The 17622-nt window shown below is 51.2% G+C and overlaps 3 protein-coding genes across 3 annotated transcripts; all 3 read left to right on the top strand.

Moving 5' to 3' along the window:
- Positions 1-1063: 1063 nt before the first annotated feature.
- On the top strand, positions 1064-3353 carry T310_1492 (Origin recognition complex subunit Orc4; the record flags this gene model as incomplete). The annotated part of the gene is made up of 2 exons (XM_013475621.1): positions 1064-2659; positions 2772-3353. 2 exons carry the CDS (start codon positions 1064-1066, stop codon positions 3351-3353), a joined length of 2178 nt encoding a protein of 725 aa, XP_013331075.1.
- An 8619-nt stretch (positions 3354-11972) lies between these two features.
- T310_1491 (Developmental regulator FlbA) lies at positions 11973-14326 on the top strand (the record flags this gene model as incomplete). The annotated part of the gene is made up of 5 exons (XM_013475620.1): positions 11973-11996; positions 12153-12671; positions 12747-13869; positions 13939-14126; positions 14183-14326. The coding sequence occupies 5 exons, from the start codon at positions 11973-11975 to the stop codon at positions 14324-14326; spliced, it is 1998 nt and encodes a 665-aa protein (XP_013331074.1).
- A 1164-nt stretch (positions 14327-15490) lies between these two features.
- Positions 15491-16996, top strand: T310_1490 (RNA polymerase II accessory factor Cdc73p; the record flags this gene model as incomplete). The annotated part of the gene is made up of 2 exons (XM_013475619.1): positions 15491-16207; positions 16259-16996. The coding sequence occupies 2 exons, from the start codon at positions 15491-15493 to the stop codon at positions 16994-16996; spliced, it is 1455 nt and encodes a 484-aa protein (XP_013331073.1).
- Between the last annotated feature and the right edge of the window lie 626 nt (positions 16997-17622).

The following is a 17622-nucleotide window of genomic DNA, read 5'->3' as shown; positions in this document are numbered from 1 at the left end:
GTGCTTTCGTAGACTCGAGTCTCGAACTCATCGAGCTCCTTGAGCGGAACAATGACGCCATCCGACTTCATCCTTGTGATGGTGTTTGTGCAGTTAATTCCGCATTTAAAAGCAGTCGGCCAAAGCAAGGACAGTACAGAGGAAAATCAGCTCACGCGAAACTGCAGATAATGTTCAAGAATGATCTTTTATCACATAGATAGCCAGGCTGATTGCTGATGCTTGGGCAGGTTATACCATTCACAGCCGAGGAGTTGGCTCTGACTTGTTCTGGAGAGCCTCGGTTGGTCCGGCGCGGAGAAGGTATTACAGTAAGCAACAGTAAGCATAACTAAGCCAAATACGAGACAGGTTCAATTGGGAAACTGCTACATAGTCATCATGTATGTACTTCCAGAGTCATGATTTCTAAAGATCGATAACCAGCAAATTCTGAGGAATCAAGCGTTCCAATTTCGACATGATGTAAACAGCAGTCAATCGACCATATATTTAGTCCTAGTTTATCTACTGAATCGGGAATATATGGAGTGCTGACAAAGATCCGTTGCGCGAACCAGGCCAGTAGAAAGTTCGGCTCCCGCGTGTCGCGCGTTCTGTATGTCCGTTTTGGCGTATTCTCTGCTCCGAAGCAAGGCGGAGCAGCTTTGCAAAATGTCCCTTCTGTAGGGCCCTTTCAGACAAATGATCGCTCATTCATTCGCCTTTATATACGACACTTCATTTCTGATGCATTTATGTGAGATATACCCCACTAATTGAATTGCATGTTGAATCGCGGAGGAAACTGACTCCTAGAACCTCTTTCTAGCGCCCAGCACCTGCGTGCTCTCCGTACTGCATTCAATGCTTTCCTGACTTTCTCGACTCGCATAGATCTGTCATACCCTTCCCCGATTGGCGTCTTCCTAACTACCTGCTTGGAGCCAATTCTACAGGGGGGCCAACCACCATTGCGCGAATCTTCCTCCGCCTAGTCTTCGTGGTAGCGCAGGCATTCTAGAAGTTTAGTCACGTCCACGACCTGTCGACCCTCCGCAAAAAAAAAGGCCCATCTGAAAAAATGGTCGAGTTACGCGCAGCAAAAAGGAGAAAGGTGTCAGGTGTCCAACGTCGAAAAAGCAAGGACAACCATGAGGATGACGACGAACAGGACGTGTACGATGAGCCTTACACACCGTCGATTGCATCAGAGAGTGAACGTGATGGGGAATTGATGGCAATGGATATTGATGGATCGGAAGAAGCCGACACAGCGCCCATGGCGACTCCAAAGGCATCTGGACGACGGTCTGGTGGGAGGCAGCAACGGAATGAGAACGACACTGTTGGAGATGAAGAGGCGAACACACCGTCTCGAACCAATATCAGATCGAGCGCACGACAGCGGAATCCTCCCCAGAGGTATGGAGATGAAGTTGCTAAAACAGAGACCCCACGATCGTCCAAGAGGAGCGTCACGGCGCCTTCCCAAGAATCACGGTCGACACGAAGCACACGGAAGTCCGTCAGGAGTGCTGTTGAGACCGAAATCGCTGGCGATAAAAGCTCACCAGCTTCTGAGACTGGTTTGTCACGCAGAAGATCGAAACGACTCGCTGTTAGCTTCAGTGCCGCTAAGGATGAAGGCACCAACGGCCCTACTGCCGCAAACAAGGAATCAGATGAGGGCCCTGAGGGCCCACAAGACTCACCTCTCCTCAATGGGCATGACGTGGATGATGATGATCTTGTGGCCGCACAACTACAACACGATCTTACTAATGATGTTGATGGGCACGATGAGCCAGTCGTCACTGCTGATACTCTGCCGGACTATGCTGAACAGTTCCAGAGCCTTTGCGAGCAGGATCTCCGCGAAGAGCTTGGAGCGTTGAGCAAGCTAGTTATGAAGAAACTTAGTGGCAGGAGATTAGTGCCACTCAAGGGACTACAGACCGAATACCAGAAAGTATATCAATTGATAGAGCAAACTGTCACAGCAGGTGAAGGAAACTCGATGCTGCTCATGGGATCGCGGGGATGTGGTAAAACCACTATGGTTGAGTCGATCATTTCCTCCTTGTCAGAAAGTCACAAGGATGAGTTCCACGTTGTCCGTCTAAATGGCTTCTTGCACACCGATGACCGCTTAGCACTTCGAGAGATCTGGAGGCAGCTGGGTCGAGAGACCCATACCGAAGATGAAGCTGCTAAAATCAACAGCTACGCCGATACTATGGCGACGCTTCTCGCCCTTCTCTCCCATCCGGAGGAGCTTTTTGGCAAGTCCGGGAATTCCGACGCAATAGCCACTGCAAAATCCGTTGTCATCATACTAGATGAGTTTGATCTGTTCGCCGCCCATTCTCGACAGACTCTGTTGTACAATCTCTTCGATATTGCTCAGGCGAAAAAGGCACCGCTGGCGGTGATCGGGCTGACGACCAAAGTGGATGTGACGGAAGCCCTGGAGAAGCGAGTCAAGAGCCGTTTCAGCCATCGATATGTGTTTCTGCCATTAGCAAGGACGTTTGAGACCTTTTCGGAGATATGCTTTGCTGGGCTGAGTTTTGAAGATGGAGAAATCGACAAAGTCCGTGGCGACGATGAAGAGGTTTCTCTGCTCAAGTCCGCCAAAGGGAAATTGCTGCTAGAGGGCTGGAACAACTATCTCAAGGTATTGTCATGGCATGCTGTCATTACGTCCGAGGAAGTTGCTGACCATGAACAAACAGGGCCTGTGGAACGACAAGGAGTTCCATTCCTACCTACAACTTATCTATCACCAGACTAAGTCTGTCAAAGACTTCTTCTCCAGCGCTTTGCTTCCGCTGTCAGCGTTACATCACAGCACCTATAAAACATCAAATGGCGAGCCCATGCCTCTGGAAATTCCCACTCCGAAGGCTTTTACCTCACAGCAATTGACCTGCCCGGATCCTGCGCCGCTCCCCTTCGTGCCGTCCACGACTGGCTCAGCTAGCACTACGTCCCTTCCACTGTCTCTTCTGTTGGCTGCCAGCCGTCTGACAGCTCTCCATGATCCGGGAGCGGATCCGACGCATCCGCAGGGTGTCGCGCCGCTTGCTCTTTCTTTCCCAGCGGCATACGCCGAATATGTGCGTCTCCTGACGTCGGCGAAGGCCAACGCGTCCGCATCCGGGGCAGCCGCTACACCGGGCCGCGTGTGGGGACGCGATGTTGCTCGCGAGGCATGGGAGAAACTGGTCAGCTGGGGCCTAGTCGTTCCGCTGGGGACGGGCAATGGGACGACGGATGGCCGGATGTTCCGCGTCGAGGTCAGTTTCGAGGAGGTTGCTGAAATGGTCGGTGCAGGAGGTTCTCTGGGCAGGTGGTGGCGTGAGACGTGAACATGAGCAAGTCACATAATTTTATATATACATTTAATAGAACCAAAGCGAATGGAATAGGTATATAGACGGACATTCCGTAATCTAATAATCAATGTACTGTTTTGATGTCTCTTTATCAGTAGCAATTAGATCGTACCTCCTGTAGAATTGATCGGAAGTCAATGAACAAAATAAGATATATATAACATACATGATATTAAATAATCGACTCCAACAACTACAGAACTTCATATCTACACTGTACATACCAGTAAATCAGAACCGTGCCACTATGTCCTATATATCTAGATAGATGTATGGATCCTTCTATAGATCTTCTCCTGGATATAAATATGTGATCATTAGCAAGACATTCAAGCAACTTGATCCAGCCCTTCTATACTTCTTTCTTCCACTCTTCTTTCCTTCCCTCGTGTATATCTAGTTAAGTATTGCCCGTACATGATGGTCCTAGTCCACAGGAAGAGAAAAAAAAAGAGACAGACAGACAGACAGACAGACTAGATAGATAGACGCTTGACCATCAATGCGATACAATACATGTGTGATGAAAGACAGACTGAGTGAGCATATTTCATAGCCCCACATACACAGTCTGCACAAGAGCAAAAAAAAAGGGTACTCCGTAAAGAACGAGTCTGAAGAAAGCTCACCACATTCTTTCCTCTTCTCCCCGCACATAACTAGGGATATCCCTGTTAGTTGGGTGGGTGGGTAGCTTAGCTGCCTTGCCACAGCCACCATGGGTACGCAGTCTTCATTCTTCAGTCTTCAGACCCCGGTCTGCACCTCTGCAGATGATATTATTAGCTCGACTAATTGAGTCTGCAATTTTAGACTGGACTGGGTGATGATGACGAATGTTCTTAATGCATTGTTTATTTATGATGGTGACATCACGGTCTTAGGATAAATCAATTAATTAGCTCAACTGCATGCTAAATAAATAAATTAACGTGTTGCTTTCAAATCCTGAATGTATACTTAGACCATCTGTTCCAATTCAGGGACAAGAGAACCGTGGTTGATGCTTCCTGTCATGACTACTGTAGCTATGATGAAGCTTGGCCCATTATCCTTATTGAACTGTAGCAGCAGTATAGTCAAAATCTAACATTTCAGTCCTATCCGACATGGAGAGAAACACTGTTGCCTACATGGTACTCTATCCTTTATACAAAAGAGGCAAACATTCAACAGCTCTTTATGCAATTGGGTAGCAGTTTGCCTTGCATACAGTATATCCAGATATGTCTGTCTGCATATCTGCATGCATGCAGGCGTGCAGACATATACACATGCACATGTGGCTTTGCAGATATGTTATTTTGCAATTTTTTTTGGCATGCATCCCCTGAATTCTGCAGCTCTGCATTATTATTATATCATCTAAATTAACTACTTACTCCACATGGAATATACTACCTGGTAACTATTTACTACCTAATTAATAACCTTTTCCAAAAGTCCTCCATACCGAGTAATTAATAAATACTCCGTATAGCTAAGTCCAACTAACTTCTAATACTCCGTACGGAGTTCTCCGTCCTTGATTAAACTACTAACCTAGGTACGGACTTACTAGGAAGCGACTAAGGCCTCGCCAGCGCAGTACCTAATGCACGACATACATGTTAGTCGTTATTAGGTACGGGGTACGGAGTTTCTAGGTATGCGTACTCCGTACTCCGTACCTAATAATTATAATGCCAAGCACATGGCCCAAAAAAATGGCGGGGTTAATTGAATCCGTGATTTGGAATTCCTCTGCAATTAATTTTCCGGGGGTTAATAAGTTATGATTACAAGAGTACGGAGTACAATTCACAAGTTCCATGCATAAATAAAGATGGAAGGGGTACTTGACCGGCATAATCCAATTCCCGGATATTTATCCATGGATGGATTAATGGATTAATTCTGGTCTCTCTTATTGGATTGCTGCATTTGCACTACTACTAACTACTGCCGTCTTGGAAGAATGATGTCAAAGCCACGTTTGATTGACAATTAGTTATTTATTTAGACCGACAGAACTAGCGCTGATTGGAGAGAAAAGTTTAAGCCTTTAAGCGAGGCCGCTTAGGCGGTGGTGGAGGTTACATCAGTTAAGATAGTTCGGCCAATGGGAGAGCGTGTCCACAAGCAATTTTTTGAGGTCAGGTGATGTGTCTCTGCAGTAGGTACGATAAGGTAGTTGACTAATCGCCAATGGTAATAAGAATAATGGTAATAAAAATGGGATTTTTTTAATGGATGGTGGTTAACTCGATGATGATAGAGTACGATCGTCATGATCTAATCATACTCTGGAGTAGGGTTCTACAAGACGATCGACTGCTCGATCTGTAAGATTCACCAATGATAGGTACGGAGTATCGGTTGAAGTTCGTCTGTATACTCCGTATTTTTTTAATCTACTCCACTTTAAACCTTGGTTAAATTGTTAACAATTAGTCCGTACGATTGGAAGTTGCCAGGCTGAACCTGGGAGGAGCCATGCCTCAGGCGCCAATGGTATCTGCATATTGGGCAGCATCCTGGATATGATCCGCCGCAACGGGAAAATGCACAATTTTGAGACCTTGGCTGTGGAGAGATCTGTTTGGACAGATTGGACAGATTGGACAGATTGGACAGATTGGACAGATTGGACAGGGGTTTTTCCCTGTTGCTTCCTCCCCGGAGGTGCATCCTTGCAGTCTGCATATGCAGTCCTTGCTACTACTTACTGATTTAGTGCCTAACTCACAGGCTAGATAGATTATCGACAGGTCATCAGGCTGATCTCTTGTCTGGGTGGCTTCGCTTTTATTTTTGTGTTTTGGATATCACAAACTTAAATCTTGGATGAAGAATGAATGCGAAAGTTAGTCTGAACTTAAGCCCTTGTAGTTTACCCCGATCGGGCAGGATGACGCTTAGATGGAAGGTGCTAGCTCGCAGGGTAGTTGCGAGGTCAGGTGGCCAGTGGTCATGAGGGAAGATGTGCAGGAAAACGAACAAAGTAACTGCTGCTATTGTATGCCACTACTTCGTCCCTGTAAGCGAGACCCTCATCTCCTCAAGTTTGCGCTCGCGTGGCAACCAAGATCTGCGCCCATCAGTCGTCGCTATTGGCTGCAGAACAGATCGTTTTGCCTGTCTTCAAGTTTCGAGTCTCTCGACTTGGTACTCTGTACAGAGTACTCCGTACTCCGTATCGCTCTTCAACATATACTCGGTATACGGAGTTAGCATAACTCCGTACCGACGTACATACACATTACATAATCTGTATGTACATGTACTGTAGTTACAGATGACAGGACAGAGACTGACGCGTCAAAAGTCCTGTGCGGAATCCGTTGGTATCTTCCTGCCTGAGGCTGCTACGTGTTCTGCGGCCGAGAAGAAGAGTTCGATGGTTGATAGGTAGCTCGTGTCGGCAACTCCCGAGTTACTCCGGACGGACTACGGAGGGTCTTGCCTAAGGATTTAGGCGTTTGGCTGCCGGCCTCACCGAGGCTTAGTGGCTCGCTGCTTTAACGGGCGGTCTAGGGCATCGGCCTCTGCGGGGCCCCTATTGCGTTCAGCTCCGCCGCGGGCGTTTCACCATCAGACAGGCCTTCCACGTGTTTTCTGCAGATTTCCCAACGGCCGTGGAGCTGCGCCCTCTCCGTCGCGTGGCTACTAGACCGACTCTGTCCATTATTACAAATAACAGACCACCAGCAGCAGGTCGTCCGATGGTCTGTCGATCTTTGCAGAAGCCTTGATGTCTTGACGTCTCCAGGTCGAAGAAGACCGAAGGTATCCGCTGTCAAGCGTCAACAGAGTCGCTCAACATTGTCCTGCATGTCTCAAGTCCGCCTTATGGAGTTCTCATTGTTGACCAGGCCCTCACACCGCTAGTGATTCTTGGTGTGTTCTAGGGGGCTTCTAGCGGCTTGGCAATGCTCTTTGTCCCCATAGTCTCATACTCACCGCTACGGAGTCCTCCGTCTTTTTTTTTCACCGGTCAGGATTACATTCCGAGTCTTCGGCGGCCTTCTAGAACCAGGAATCCTTCAAGTTTTCCACTTTGCTTGTTCCTGATTCCTGCAGCATGGGGCTTGTTTCATTTCGTCCCCGTCGCCAGCTCACTAAGGCTAAATAGGCATATCTGCGTCCTGAATAGGCATTTCGTTGTTGGACTCGGCTTACTGTGGTAGTGGCTACAGAGCTATGAAGACCATCCCGAGACTCTGGAAGACCCTGGTCGTTGGTGGGCCATCCCTGCGGCTGAAAAGGCCTAGCCGCCTAGCATTCGAAGGATTCATGATGACCGTGAAAGCGTAAGGTCGGTCAGCAGTGCTGGGCGGCTAAGCTGACGTAGGTCGGCCGATTCGACTCCTGATTCGAGGGCGATTGTTGCTGCGCTTACGACTATTTCTCCTGTCTCAGCTGGCCATTCTAAGTGAGAATCCTTCGACTTTCAGGAGATCTGTGGCTGCTGGCGCTTACGGGCCAATGTCGGAATTATACGCCGGGACATCATCCTTCGTATGATCCTTCGAGACGCTGTCTTCCGGATCTGCAGTCATGCTTCCTCTCTACGGAGTACGGAGTATGGACTGCAGTGATCTTCGTCATGGACTAGGGCGCTTCACTCTGCCTTGTAGGATTACACCCCCTGTTACTCCACAACTCCTATTACGTACATCTGCTCAAGAGCATGGGGTATGGAGAGCTCAGGCGAATATACTTCGTACCTGGAGTGTACTAAACAACACCCGCGTATTTTTTGCCTTTTTGACCCCCAAGCTCTAACACTATCTTGCTCTAAGGAGAGACCTTCCTAAGATCCAAACCCCGAGATACGCCGCCCGAGATGGCGTTTCCTTGGCTAGTTCGCCTCACCACGTGGCATTCGGCCGTAGTGCGGTTTTCAGCCTCAATAACCCGTGTTTTGGCTTTGAGTCTATTCCTTAGCGAGGTGTTGGCCAAGAAAAGAAAATAATAAATAAAAATCGTGGCGTCAGAGTTCAGTCAAATTCTCGGTGTGGCTGAGCGTTGGGGCACTTTTGGCAAGAAACTTGGAAGTTGGACCCGTGTCCCAGTGCTGAAGTCAGACGTTGGCAATAAGGAGAACTCTTGTGTTTGTATTGGTCAATCACGTCCAGGGACGGTGAACAGCTAAGATGCTGGGGAGCGGTGGCTGCGGTGGCTGTATAAATCTCAGACGGACCCATCGCAGCAATAAAATATGGCTAACCAACAACACGGGCAAAAAAAAAAGGTTTTGCATGACTCGTGACAGGTCCGACAGATCTGGAACATATCATTTCGGAAGGACGGGTCGATAACGTGGCCAAGGCGTTTGAACGTCTGAACTAGCATCGAATCCCGACCGTTGAAGTTTGCTTTCCTGTTACGAGGGAGAAATGTGATGCCTCACAAAAAGGTGGAGAGGGATTGATTGATTATTATGCAAAGCCGTCGTCTCACACGCATGCAAGATTGGCAAAGTTTGCTTCCGCCTCCGAGCCACAGCCAAGATCGCGTGGCAGGCGCGTGGCAGCGCACGGTCAGATCTGAGCGCCGGGCAAACTTGGACGCGCGCGGACAGTCAGCTTTTTACTTTTTACGGCAGTACAGTAAGACTTGAGGATTATTATCGACATGAGACTATCTCACTATGAGACGATGATGCAAGACTTCGGAGATTTCGCCATCTCTCATGACAATGGGCCTCCTGCTACCACCCGACGAGCCTGACTAGAGACCTCGGGCTTAATACCCGATATAAACTAGTCCGCCGGCACCATGGTTTCTAAATACCGGCCTACCTGCATTAAGCATTGTCCGAGCACCATGTGATCAGGACCCTGGGAGATTCCGCTAGAATGCTAGATGATGCTATCATGCTAGGGGTCGAGAGTTATTTAGGCCGTGGCCAACTGCGGGGTCGCAACATGCGTATAGGGAAGTTAAACCGAGCCCGTCATCTGATAAATCTTAGTCCGGCTGTCTCTCAACCGCAGTAGCACGATTCGGTGACTAATCGAGAGCCTTCCCCGCCTGAGGCCGTCACCGCCATTTGCCAGTCGCAGAGAAGGCCGCGTTGCTGTGAGAGCTGGTCGATGATTCGATCAATGGCTGTTTGTCTCCTGCACAGATAATCTGTCTTGCCTGTCAGTGTCTGGTCTCGACACTGACAGCGGATCGGTCTTCAGTCCGTGGGAAGACGATGGACAACCACGATCCTCCGAGGTCCCGTGCAGCAGCAGCAGGGCGTTCCCTGTTTTCACCCGCACGGCACGCAATGTGACTAGTCCGGCTCTGGCCCTACGCATCAAACGCCAAGACCTGACTTGCGTATGGAGTAAGGTCCTTCGTATCGCTCGTCAATCGCCTGAGAACAGAATACGAAGGACGCGGACTCCGCTGTCTCGACCGTTATCCTGCGTCCCGACGCAAAGGGACCATGCTGCCCGATGCAGCGCGTCATTGGAGTAAATGCCGATGTCTGCTATGAAGCTTACTCGATAGTCGATTGCGAGATAGCAAACGACGAAATTTCCGAGGCGGGAGCACAGACAGGAGCCGTGCGCAGGCGGCCCTCTCATTCGCCGGAGATGACTCCCTGCTGGCAGCAAATCAACGGGCTGCTCTCCACGTGCGCCCACGTGGAACAGGGATGCCGGCCGGTGGATCGCGAGTCCGTGGCCGGCCGCCCTAAGCAGTTTAACTGCCGCGCTGCCATTCGCCGGAGTCCGCAGGTGGTGTGACCGCACCCTGCTGGCGACACTGCCAGACCACCGCCAGTTCCCTGGTTGACTGGCTGCCGGATCCCTCGGATGGTGATCATGCCAGCTTTTTCGATGCAAGAGACCGGTGCTTCGTAGGGTGCTTTCCAGGTTCTTGGTACTGCGTCCAGCCAAGCTCACGTCTCAAAGTGCTCGTCCCCAACAGCAGCCAGCATGGCTTCAACGGCGCCCCCGAGCCAAGCCTCTCCCCACTCTTGTGTCACCGGCTTCGTGGTTCTGCTCCGTATGGTTGATGATTTTGTCTCTTTATACGGAGTACACTGATTGCGATCTTGGGGAGCAGATAGGGATGATTGATAAACGGCGATTATTTCGACGTCTTTTTTTTTTGCCGCTAGATCAGTCGGATATCTCGCCCGGCAAATGCAGTAAATTATAATCATGCCATGGTGCGTGGAGACTCCTTTCGCCCGGCGGGAGAGAGCTCTCCGACCGCCGAGTTCCACCACGTGGCTCATGCTTTGCTGGTCTGGGCGATCATATTTTACAGTTTTCCTGCTAGAGCATCGACCGTCTCCGATAAATTGCATTCTGTCTGAGGCCGGATCGGCCAGCCGGGCCAGTCCAAACGAGTATAGCTTACGGAGGATATGTACGGATTAGAGACAGCATGGTTAACAAGATTATAAGACTGGGATCTATCAGACTAACTGCACGACTTTGCGGGGATCATCCTCCTTTTCGTTTACTTTACCCCCTAACTGCCTAGTAGTAGTAGCTACCTACAGGCTACAGGCTAAACTATCAACGCTGGCCGTCTTTTAGCTGCACAGTCGCTTCACCTGCGGTGGCGCCCTCGCCCGTGACTCGGCGTTCCGCTTAGTCAGTGTTCATGTCAGCAAGCCCCTTTGCCTCTGTTCTTTTTCCGCGGGAAGGAATTGGCGAGGGGACAGCCAACTGCCGGCGCTAAGCAGAGCAACGCTGGAAGCTGGAAGCCTGATGGGCGTTGGACTGTTCATATTTTGCCAGTCTAATAATAGTTTACTGCAAGCGCCGTGGAAAGCCTTTCTTTTTTTTTTCGCAGGAAAGAACTTGTGAAACGTGGGACACTTAAATAATCTCCTCGAACCTTAGTTAGCACCCATCGGCCTAACTCCCCCCTCATCAACGCACCGCCATATTCATTACCATTCCATTTCATCGAGTATCGTAGTTGTCGCCCCATATCTCCTTTCTATCTCGCAATAAGGGCCAATTAGAGTTGGCTACGACGACTCTTCTTTTTCTTACAGCAAGATATACTAGGTAATTGCCCGTACCACATAATCCGCTTCTGATAACAACCCCCTTTCGCACGCCACATCTCGCTCCGTTCGTGCTTGGCAGGCATGCTTGCTCTCTGCCAACGCGCTGATCCAGTGTCGCTGGCCCACCAGGGCGCCAGTGACCGCCAGAGCAGCGCAGCAGCAGCAGCAGCAGCAGCAGCAGCAGCCTGAGGAAAAAGGGGGCCCCACCGGTTGCAACTGGGATCTGATTCTGAGCAGGACGGCCGGAAGCGACGGCGTGCGCTGTGGCAGCGTGGCCCTCTCGTGGCCTCGCTAGCCGCATCGCGCACCCGATCGCCCCTGGCCGGCGCGCCCTTTTCTCATCCGCCCCAGGGATCTTCACGGGCGGCTGCTTTTTGGGTCTTTTTCGGGCCTGCAGCGCGGCGGGCGATTGGGCGCGACGCAGAGGGCCCTCTGTCCGACTCGCCGTCCCACGTTGTCTCGTGCAGCAAAAAGAGCCTGTCCGGTGGGGACGCTGATGACAGGCAGACCCTGCTGCTAGCCTGCTGCTTTTGCTGCTTTTGCGCTGCTCCCACGCGGGCTCGATTGGGTCCGCTTCCATGCCTGTTGCAAAGACCTCCACGGTGTGCCCGCTAGCTAGCCTGCCTGCCTCCACGACCGTCTCTCCTCTGCCTGCTCCCTCTGCCTGCCTTTAATTTCCGCGACCGTTTCTAATTTTCTTCCTGCTCTTCCCCAGTCCTCCCTCCTGTTCAATGACAACGTTATCTGCGGGCTCCCAGCTCCCAGATCCGTCCCAGCATCCCTACGCGCCTATATCTTCCCCTGACGACGCTGCCTCCGCCGCCAAGTTCTCCTCCTCCTCCTCCTCCTCCTCCCTCGCCCGCGCCAGTCGACGCTCTCTTGCCGTCATCGCCTTCGAGAAAACCTCCAACGCCATTGCCAATCTCGCCTCCCTAGGCTCCGCGCCCAACAGCTCCTCCCTCCGCTCCAGCGCCTCCGCCGGGAGCCTGTCCAAGCACTCCCACAAATACTTCCAGCTGGGCAATCCCGCGCCTTCTGTTTCGGTCGAGGGACCGGCCAGTGGTGAACAGTCAAACCGGAACGAAGAATCTTCGCAGACTGGTGAAGCGACATCGGCCTCGAAGCGCCGGAACACCATCCAACTCGTGCGTCGCCCCGGGACTTCCTCTCCTCCTCCGCTGCCAGGAGCCACCGCACTCGCGCGGTCCAACAGCAAGATGCATCAAACATCGTCGCGGTTACTGCGCATGACCGAAGATGATCGGCCGTTCACCAAGGTATGTCGTATTCGATATTAAAAAAAAGGAACAATGGGAAAAAGAATGAACGTACCGGTTAACCATGAAAAATAGGATTTCAATGACTTGTTTTCTACGCTGATGGTTAGCTTGAAACTCGACACCCATCGGGTGCGGTTCACCAAGTTCGAACACACCTTCACCTCCGAAGAGGCCATCAATAACCTGGGCTCGCTCAAGTTCTCCCAATCCAACCGCATGCCGGATCCCAAGGACCCGTCCCGTATTGTCACCACGACGACGACCACCACCTTCTCCATGGCCAAGGAGATGGCCCGGTCTGTCTGCCAGCGCTTCGTGGATGCTCGATTCATTGAGGCCGTTGATGGTCGAGGGAACCAGTTCTTCCCCATGAAGGGTGGCCTCTACCAGCTGACTCCCAAGGGGATCAACATCCTGCAACGTTTCTGCCAGCGCAACGGCATCACGGCCCGGCACATCATGGACGTTCTGGAATCCCCTCGGAATACCATGCAGCTGGTCAACTTGGAACGTGACTCGGAGACCGACAAACTGTCGACGGACCGCGGCACCGTCGAGGTGATCTTCCGACGCTTCGCCGGCCAGGATGGCCCGAATGTGAAGTCCAGCGTGTCCAGTTCCGACTCGGACTCGTTGAGTGACTACTCCAACGGTCTGGTTGGGGTCAAGATGGCCAAGGAGAGAAAAATCGGTGACAAAGTCTACCAGAACACGTTCACCGGGAAAGCCGCTGTCGATTGGCTCATGGATTGTTCCACCACCAACGACCGACGCGAGACCTGCCTGATTGCGTCCCTGTTCGTGAAGCACGGCCTAATAACGGCAGTCCAGGAGGATCGAGCCTATGCTCAACAGGATCCTACGGCAGTGGACTTCCAGCCCACCAAGCATGCCATCTACACGGTGACGGAACGGGGCCAGCGGGTATGTGGCTGGATTGCCCGTGAGAAGAGTGCGGTGACCACTTATGACAATCGGAACGCCCGAGACTCCAACCACGCCCGCTTGAACCAGATCCTTCATGATCCCGCTTTGCGGCTTCTGTTCCGCGAATTCTTGCGCTACTCTTTATGCGAGGAGAATCTGTCCTTCTATGTCGACGTGTCGGAATTCACGGCCAACTATCACCGTCTCGAAAAGGCCGGTGCTTTCAACAAGATTGACACGGTGCGGGAAACTCTTGCTGCCGCTTATGGTGCGTATCAATTTTTTTTTCTTCTTCATCTCCCTCGAAGCTATTTGATATCGCTAACAAGATGAACAGGTCTGTACAATGCATTCTTGGCTCCAGGCTCTCCTTGCGAGCTTAACATTGAGCATGGTCTGCGAAACAGCCTGGCTAGCCGGATGACAAAAGCCGTCGGGGACGACGAGTCTATGCTGAAGAGTTTGCAAGAAGTGGTGAACCTGTTTGAGCTGGCACAGACGTCGGTTTTCAAGTTGATGTCAAGCGTACGTGTCTTGACTCAATATAACACTTTGGAGAGCGGGGCTGACAGTGTCTGCAGGACTCGGTGCCGAAGTTCCTTCGCGACCCGAAATACTCGGTCGTTCTCCAAGAGCACGACTTCGATCTCTCAGGCAGTGGGCGGTCGTACTCACCTACGCCTGCTCCTCCTGAGCGCTCCATGAGTCGTTCTGTGCGGTCCTGACGTCAAGTCTGAGATATGACTTTGAACTTTTGTGAATGACGTGAATGACTCTTCCGCCGCTTCTTTGCATCTTTTCATTTTCACCATCGTTACGTTTTGAATGATTTCCCCCTCTATTCATAAAAGGGCTTTATGAATTTGTAATCGCGGGGTTCAAAAGAGTTACGATTTTTCTTGCCACTCTATGGATCGCACGATAGACACGGTGGGAGCCGGGGCATTCCTTTGTCTTTTTTTTTCCGTTTGTGAAGTGTCTTTTTTCCCCCCTAATCCAGACCAAGAGAGAAGACGACAGTTGGGACGTGAAACTCCTCGAAGTTGCATTGGATGGCGTTGTCGTGTCGATTTCAGTGGGCATGTTTTCTGCAACACATACACCTACTCTAATCGCATTGTTGTATATTTCATGCATTGTGTGGTTGTCATGTCGATACTCTTTTCCTTTGTTTTGACTCTGCATCTGGGATTTAGTGGGCATGGTTGTCTGAAGATCAGTGTTGAATTCTATGCAAGATTTCGCAGTGCAGTCCTTAGTACGGAGTACATATAGCAATACTGACAGCATCGAAGTCAACTTTCGGTGGGTACTTGTACAGAGTGTGGTCTAGGACAAGCACGAGATTAGCAATGAGATAAATCAGCTGTACTCCTGAACGGGTTGAGTCTGAGTCAGGATCTGTAGCCATAGGGAGTGTCCGGGCAGATATTTCAATCTGCAGGACTTGCTGAGTCCCTTCTCTTACTGTAACATAAAGAGGTTGACAATGACAAGATCCCTGCTTGTGGACAAAAACTAATCCAGTTTAGGACTGGAGGGCTTCTTCTTGGCGACTGACTCTGGGAATATTATCATTCACTCACGAGTCACCAGTCTATGTGAGACAGCTCTATTGTCTTGACCAGCCGCCCGTATTGTTGTTGCGCTTTTGCAGTGAAGGGGAACTGAGATCACGTGCAGCCCAGCCCAGCCACACCGGCGGCGGCGAGTCTCATCTATCTCCGACGGCTAAGTGACCTCCAGCTTCAGCTTCAGCTTCAAAGCTCGACAACTCACCACAACCTGCTCTCTCCAGAGCAAACAAACACTGTCGCCTCCTCAGACGGGGGGCGCTCTGCCGCGAGTCAAATTCAAATTTTCACAATCTTGACTGACTGACTGAGACTATGGCTGCGCCCGATCCCATCCTCTCCGATCCGCTGCTCTCTCTGCGCCGGGCGATTGCAGCCCAGGCACTCCCGACGCCGACGACGTCTCCGGATCTGTCGAGCGAGAATGCGACCGACGACCTCGCCAAAGCGACACATCTCTACTTCACGCAGCCGATCCCGCACTCCATCCCGTTGAACGCGGCGACGCGCTTCGTCTCCGCGGCGAGCGACAGGCCCGTCGATCTCCGCAGTATCTTCTTCGCGTGGCAGAAGAAAGACGTCGCTATCCCCGAGTACATCGCCTCGGCGCAGGAGCTCAACGATGCCCTCAAGCAGAAGGCCCCCGCGGGCGAGCAGCCGGAGCAGGTGCAGAATCTGGTCTTCGTCGAGCGCCTGGACCTGATCACCTGGCTTGAGGGCGCCTCTGATGAGAGCGAGTACATCAAGCCCCTGGAGGGCGCCGCTGCTGCTGCTGCTGCTGCGGCCGCTGCGGGCGATCTGGGAGGTGCAGCAACAGGAGCAGCAGCGCAGACAAAGGCAGATGCTGCGGCGGCGGCGGCGGCTGTCCCAGCAGCAGGAGGTGCGGCTGCGGCGCCCAGCGGTGGAGCGGCGCCAGTGCAGGCCGCAGGAGCAAGATTGACAAAGGTCATTGATCCTAGGCTGCAGGAGATTTACAACGGAGAGAGGAAGCTGGGAGACCGGAACACTGTTCTACGGGGGATCAAGCCAACGGTATGTTTCGGCAGTACAAGTACGCAGTTCATCAGGCTGATTCAGAAACAGGACTTCTCGCACGTCCGCAAAACGGCAGAAATGTTCCTGGGCCGCAATCGCTCTCGTCCAGGACAATACCCACCAGGCGGCAAGCCAGGAAGCAACAAGCAGGCCGTGGTACCAGCGCCGTCGGCCGGTCTGGCCTTACCGAAGAAACCTGGCGTATCTTCTTCTTCTCGTCGTCCCGACCCGATCATCCTCCTCTCCCCCTCGGCCTCGTCCCCGATCCGCCTGTCGAACATCAAATCCTTCCTCCAGGACGGCGTGTTCGTGCCTCCGGACCACCCGACGCTGGCCTCGGGCACCACGTCCAACATCCACATCATCACGCGGCCGATGCGCCTGGGCGATGCGGTCCAAGGCGGCGCCGGCGGAGCGCAGGGCGCACCACGGAAACCGACACGGTTCATCCTCGTCGACAGCACAGCCAACTTCAAGCCAGACTACTGGTCACGACTAGTAGCAGTGTTCACAACAGGCCAAACATGGCAGTTCAAATCATACAAATGGTCCAACCCACCAGAACTCTTCCGGCACGCGGTAGGCATCTACGTCGGCATCCGCGGCGAGGAGATCCCCGAACAAGTGAAGAAGTGGGGGCGCGGCGTCAACACCTTTGTGCTCGAACGCTGGGACGAAAAGGGCGGCATCCACGGCGCCGGACGCTGGCGGGACCGCGAAGTCGTCGAGGGGATCTGGGCGGTTATCGAGGAGAGTATGAGAGCGAAGGGGTGGGGGAGTAAATAGGTAGACAGGTAGCAAGAGGTAGAATGCCTTTTCTTTAAACATACAGGTCTTTTTTTTTTTACAGGGTTGGTCCGGGTTGGTTTGATGCTATTATCACGGGTGATGCAATGCAATGTGTATTACTTCGTATCCATTCATAATTAATTATGATCATTGTTATTATTAGTTATTAGTACCTTTGATAACATTTTTCGTTCGTCATGTTACTTTTATTACTTATTACTTATTTACGACTCGTATGATTATTACTATTACCATTGCTGTTGATTGCTGTTTGTTGTCTGTCCATCTATCAGAGTTCGAGCATGGCGATCGGTCGATAGGTACTGTACAGTACGTAGATACATAGGGTATCTATCGTGTGCAATCTGATGGATACAATAAGATACTATAGGATAGGATATATAGGATAGGCTAAGTCAATTCATTGAATTAATTCATTCATTCAATTATTTCATCCAACTCAATCCATAGATTATCATTCATTCACGGATACATGAATTCATTCATTCATTTATCGATCATTAATCGATTGACTACCTTTCTTTTTTTCCTTTTCCAAGCCAAAGAAAGAAGGAGAGAAACAGAGAAGAAACAATAAGAAAGAGGACAAGACAAGAGAAGAG

This window comes from Rasamsonia emersonii (assembly GCF_000968595.1).
Source record: "Rasamsonia emersonii CBS 393.64 chromosome Unknown ctg1118621759991, whole genome shotgun sequence".
NCBI lineage: Eukaryota > Fungi > Ascomycota > Eurotiomycetes > Eurotiales > Trichocomaceae > Rasamsonia > Rasamsonia emersonii.
Note: the sequence above shows the minus strand (reverse complement) of the source record. Positions and strands in the feature narration are given on the sequence as shown.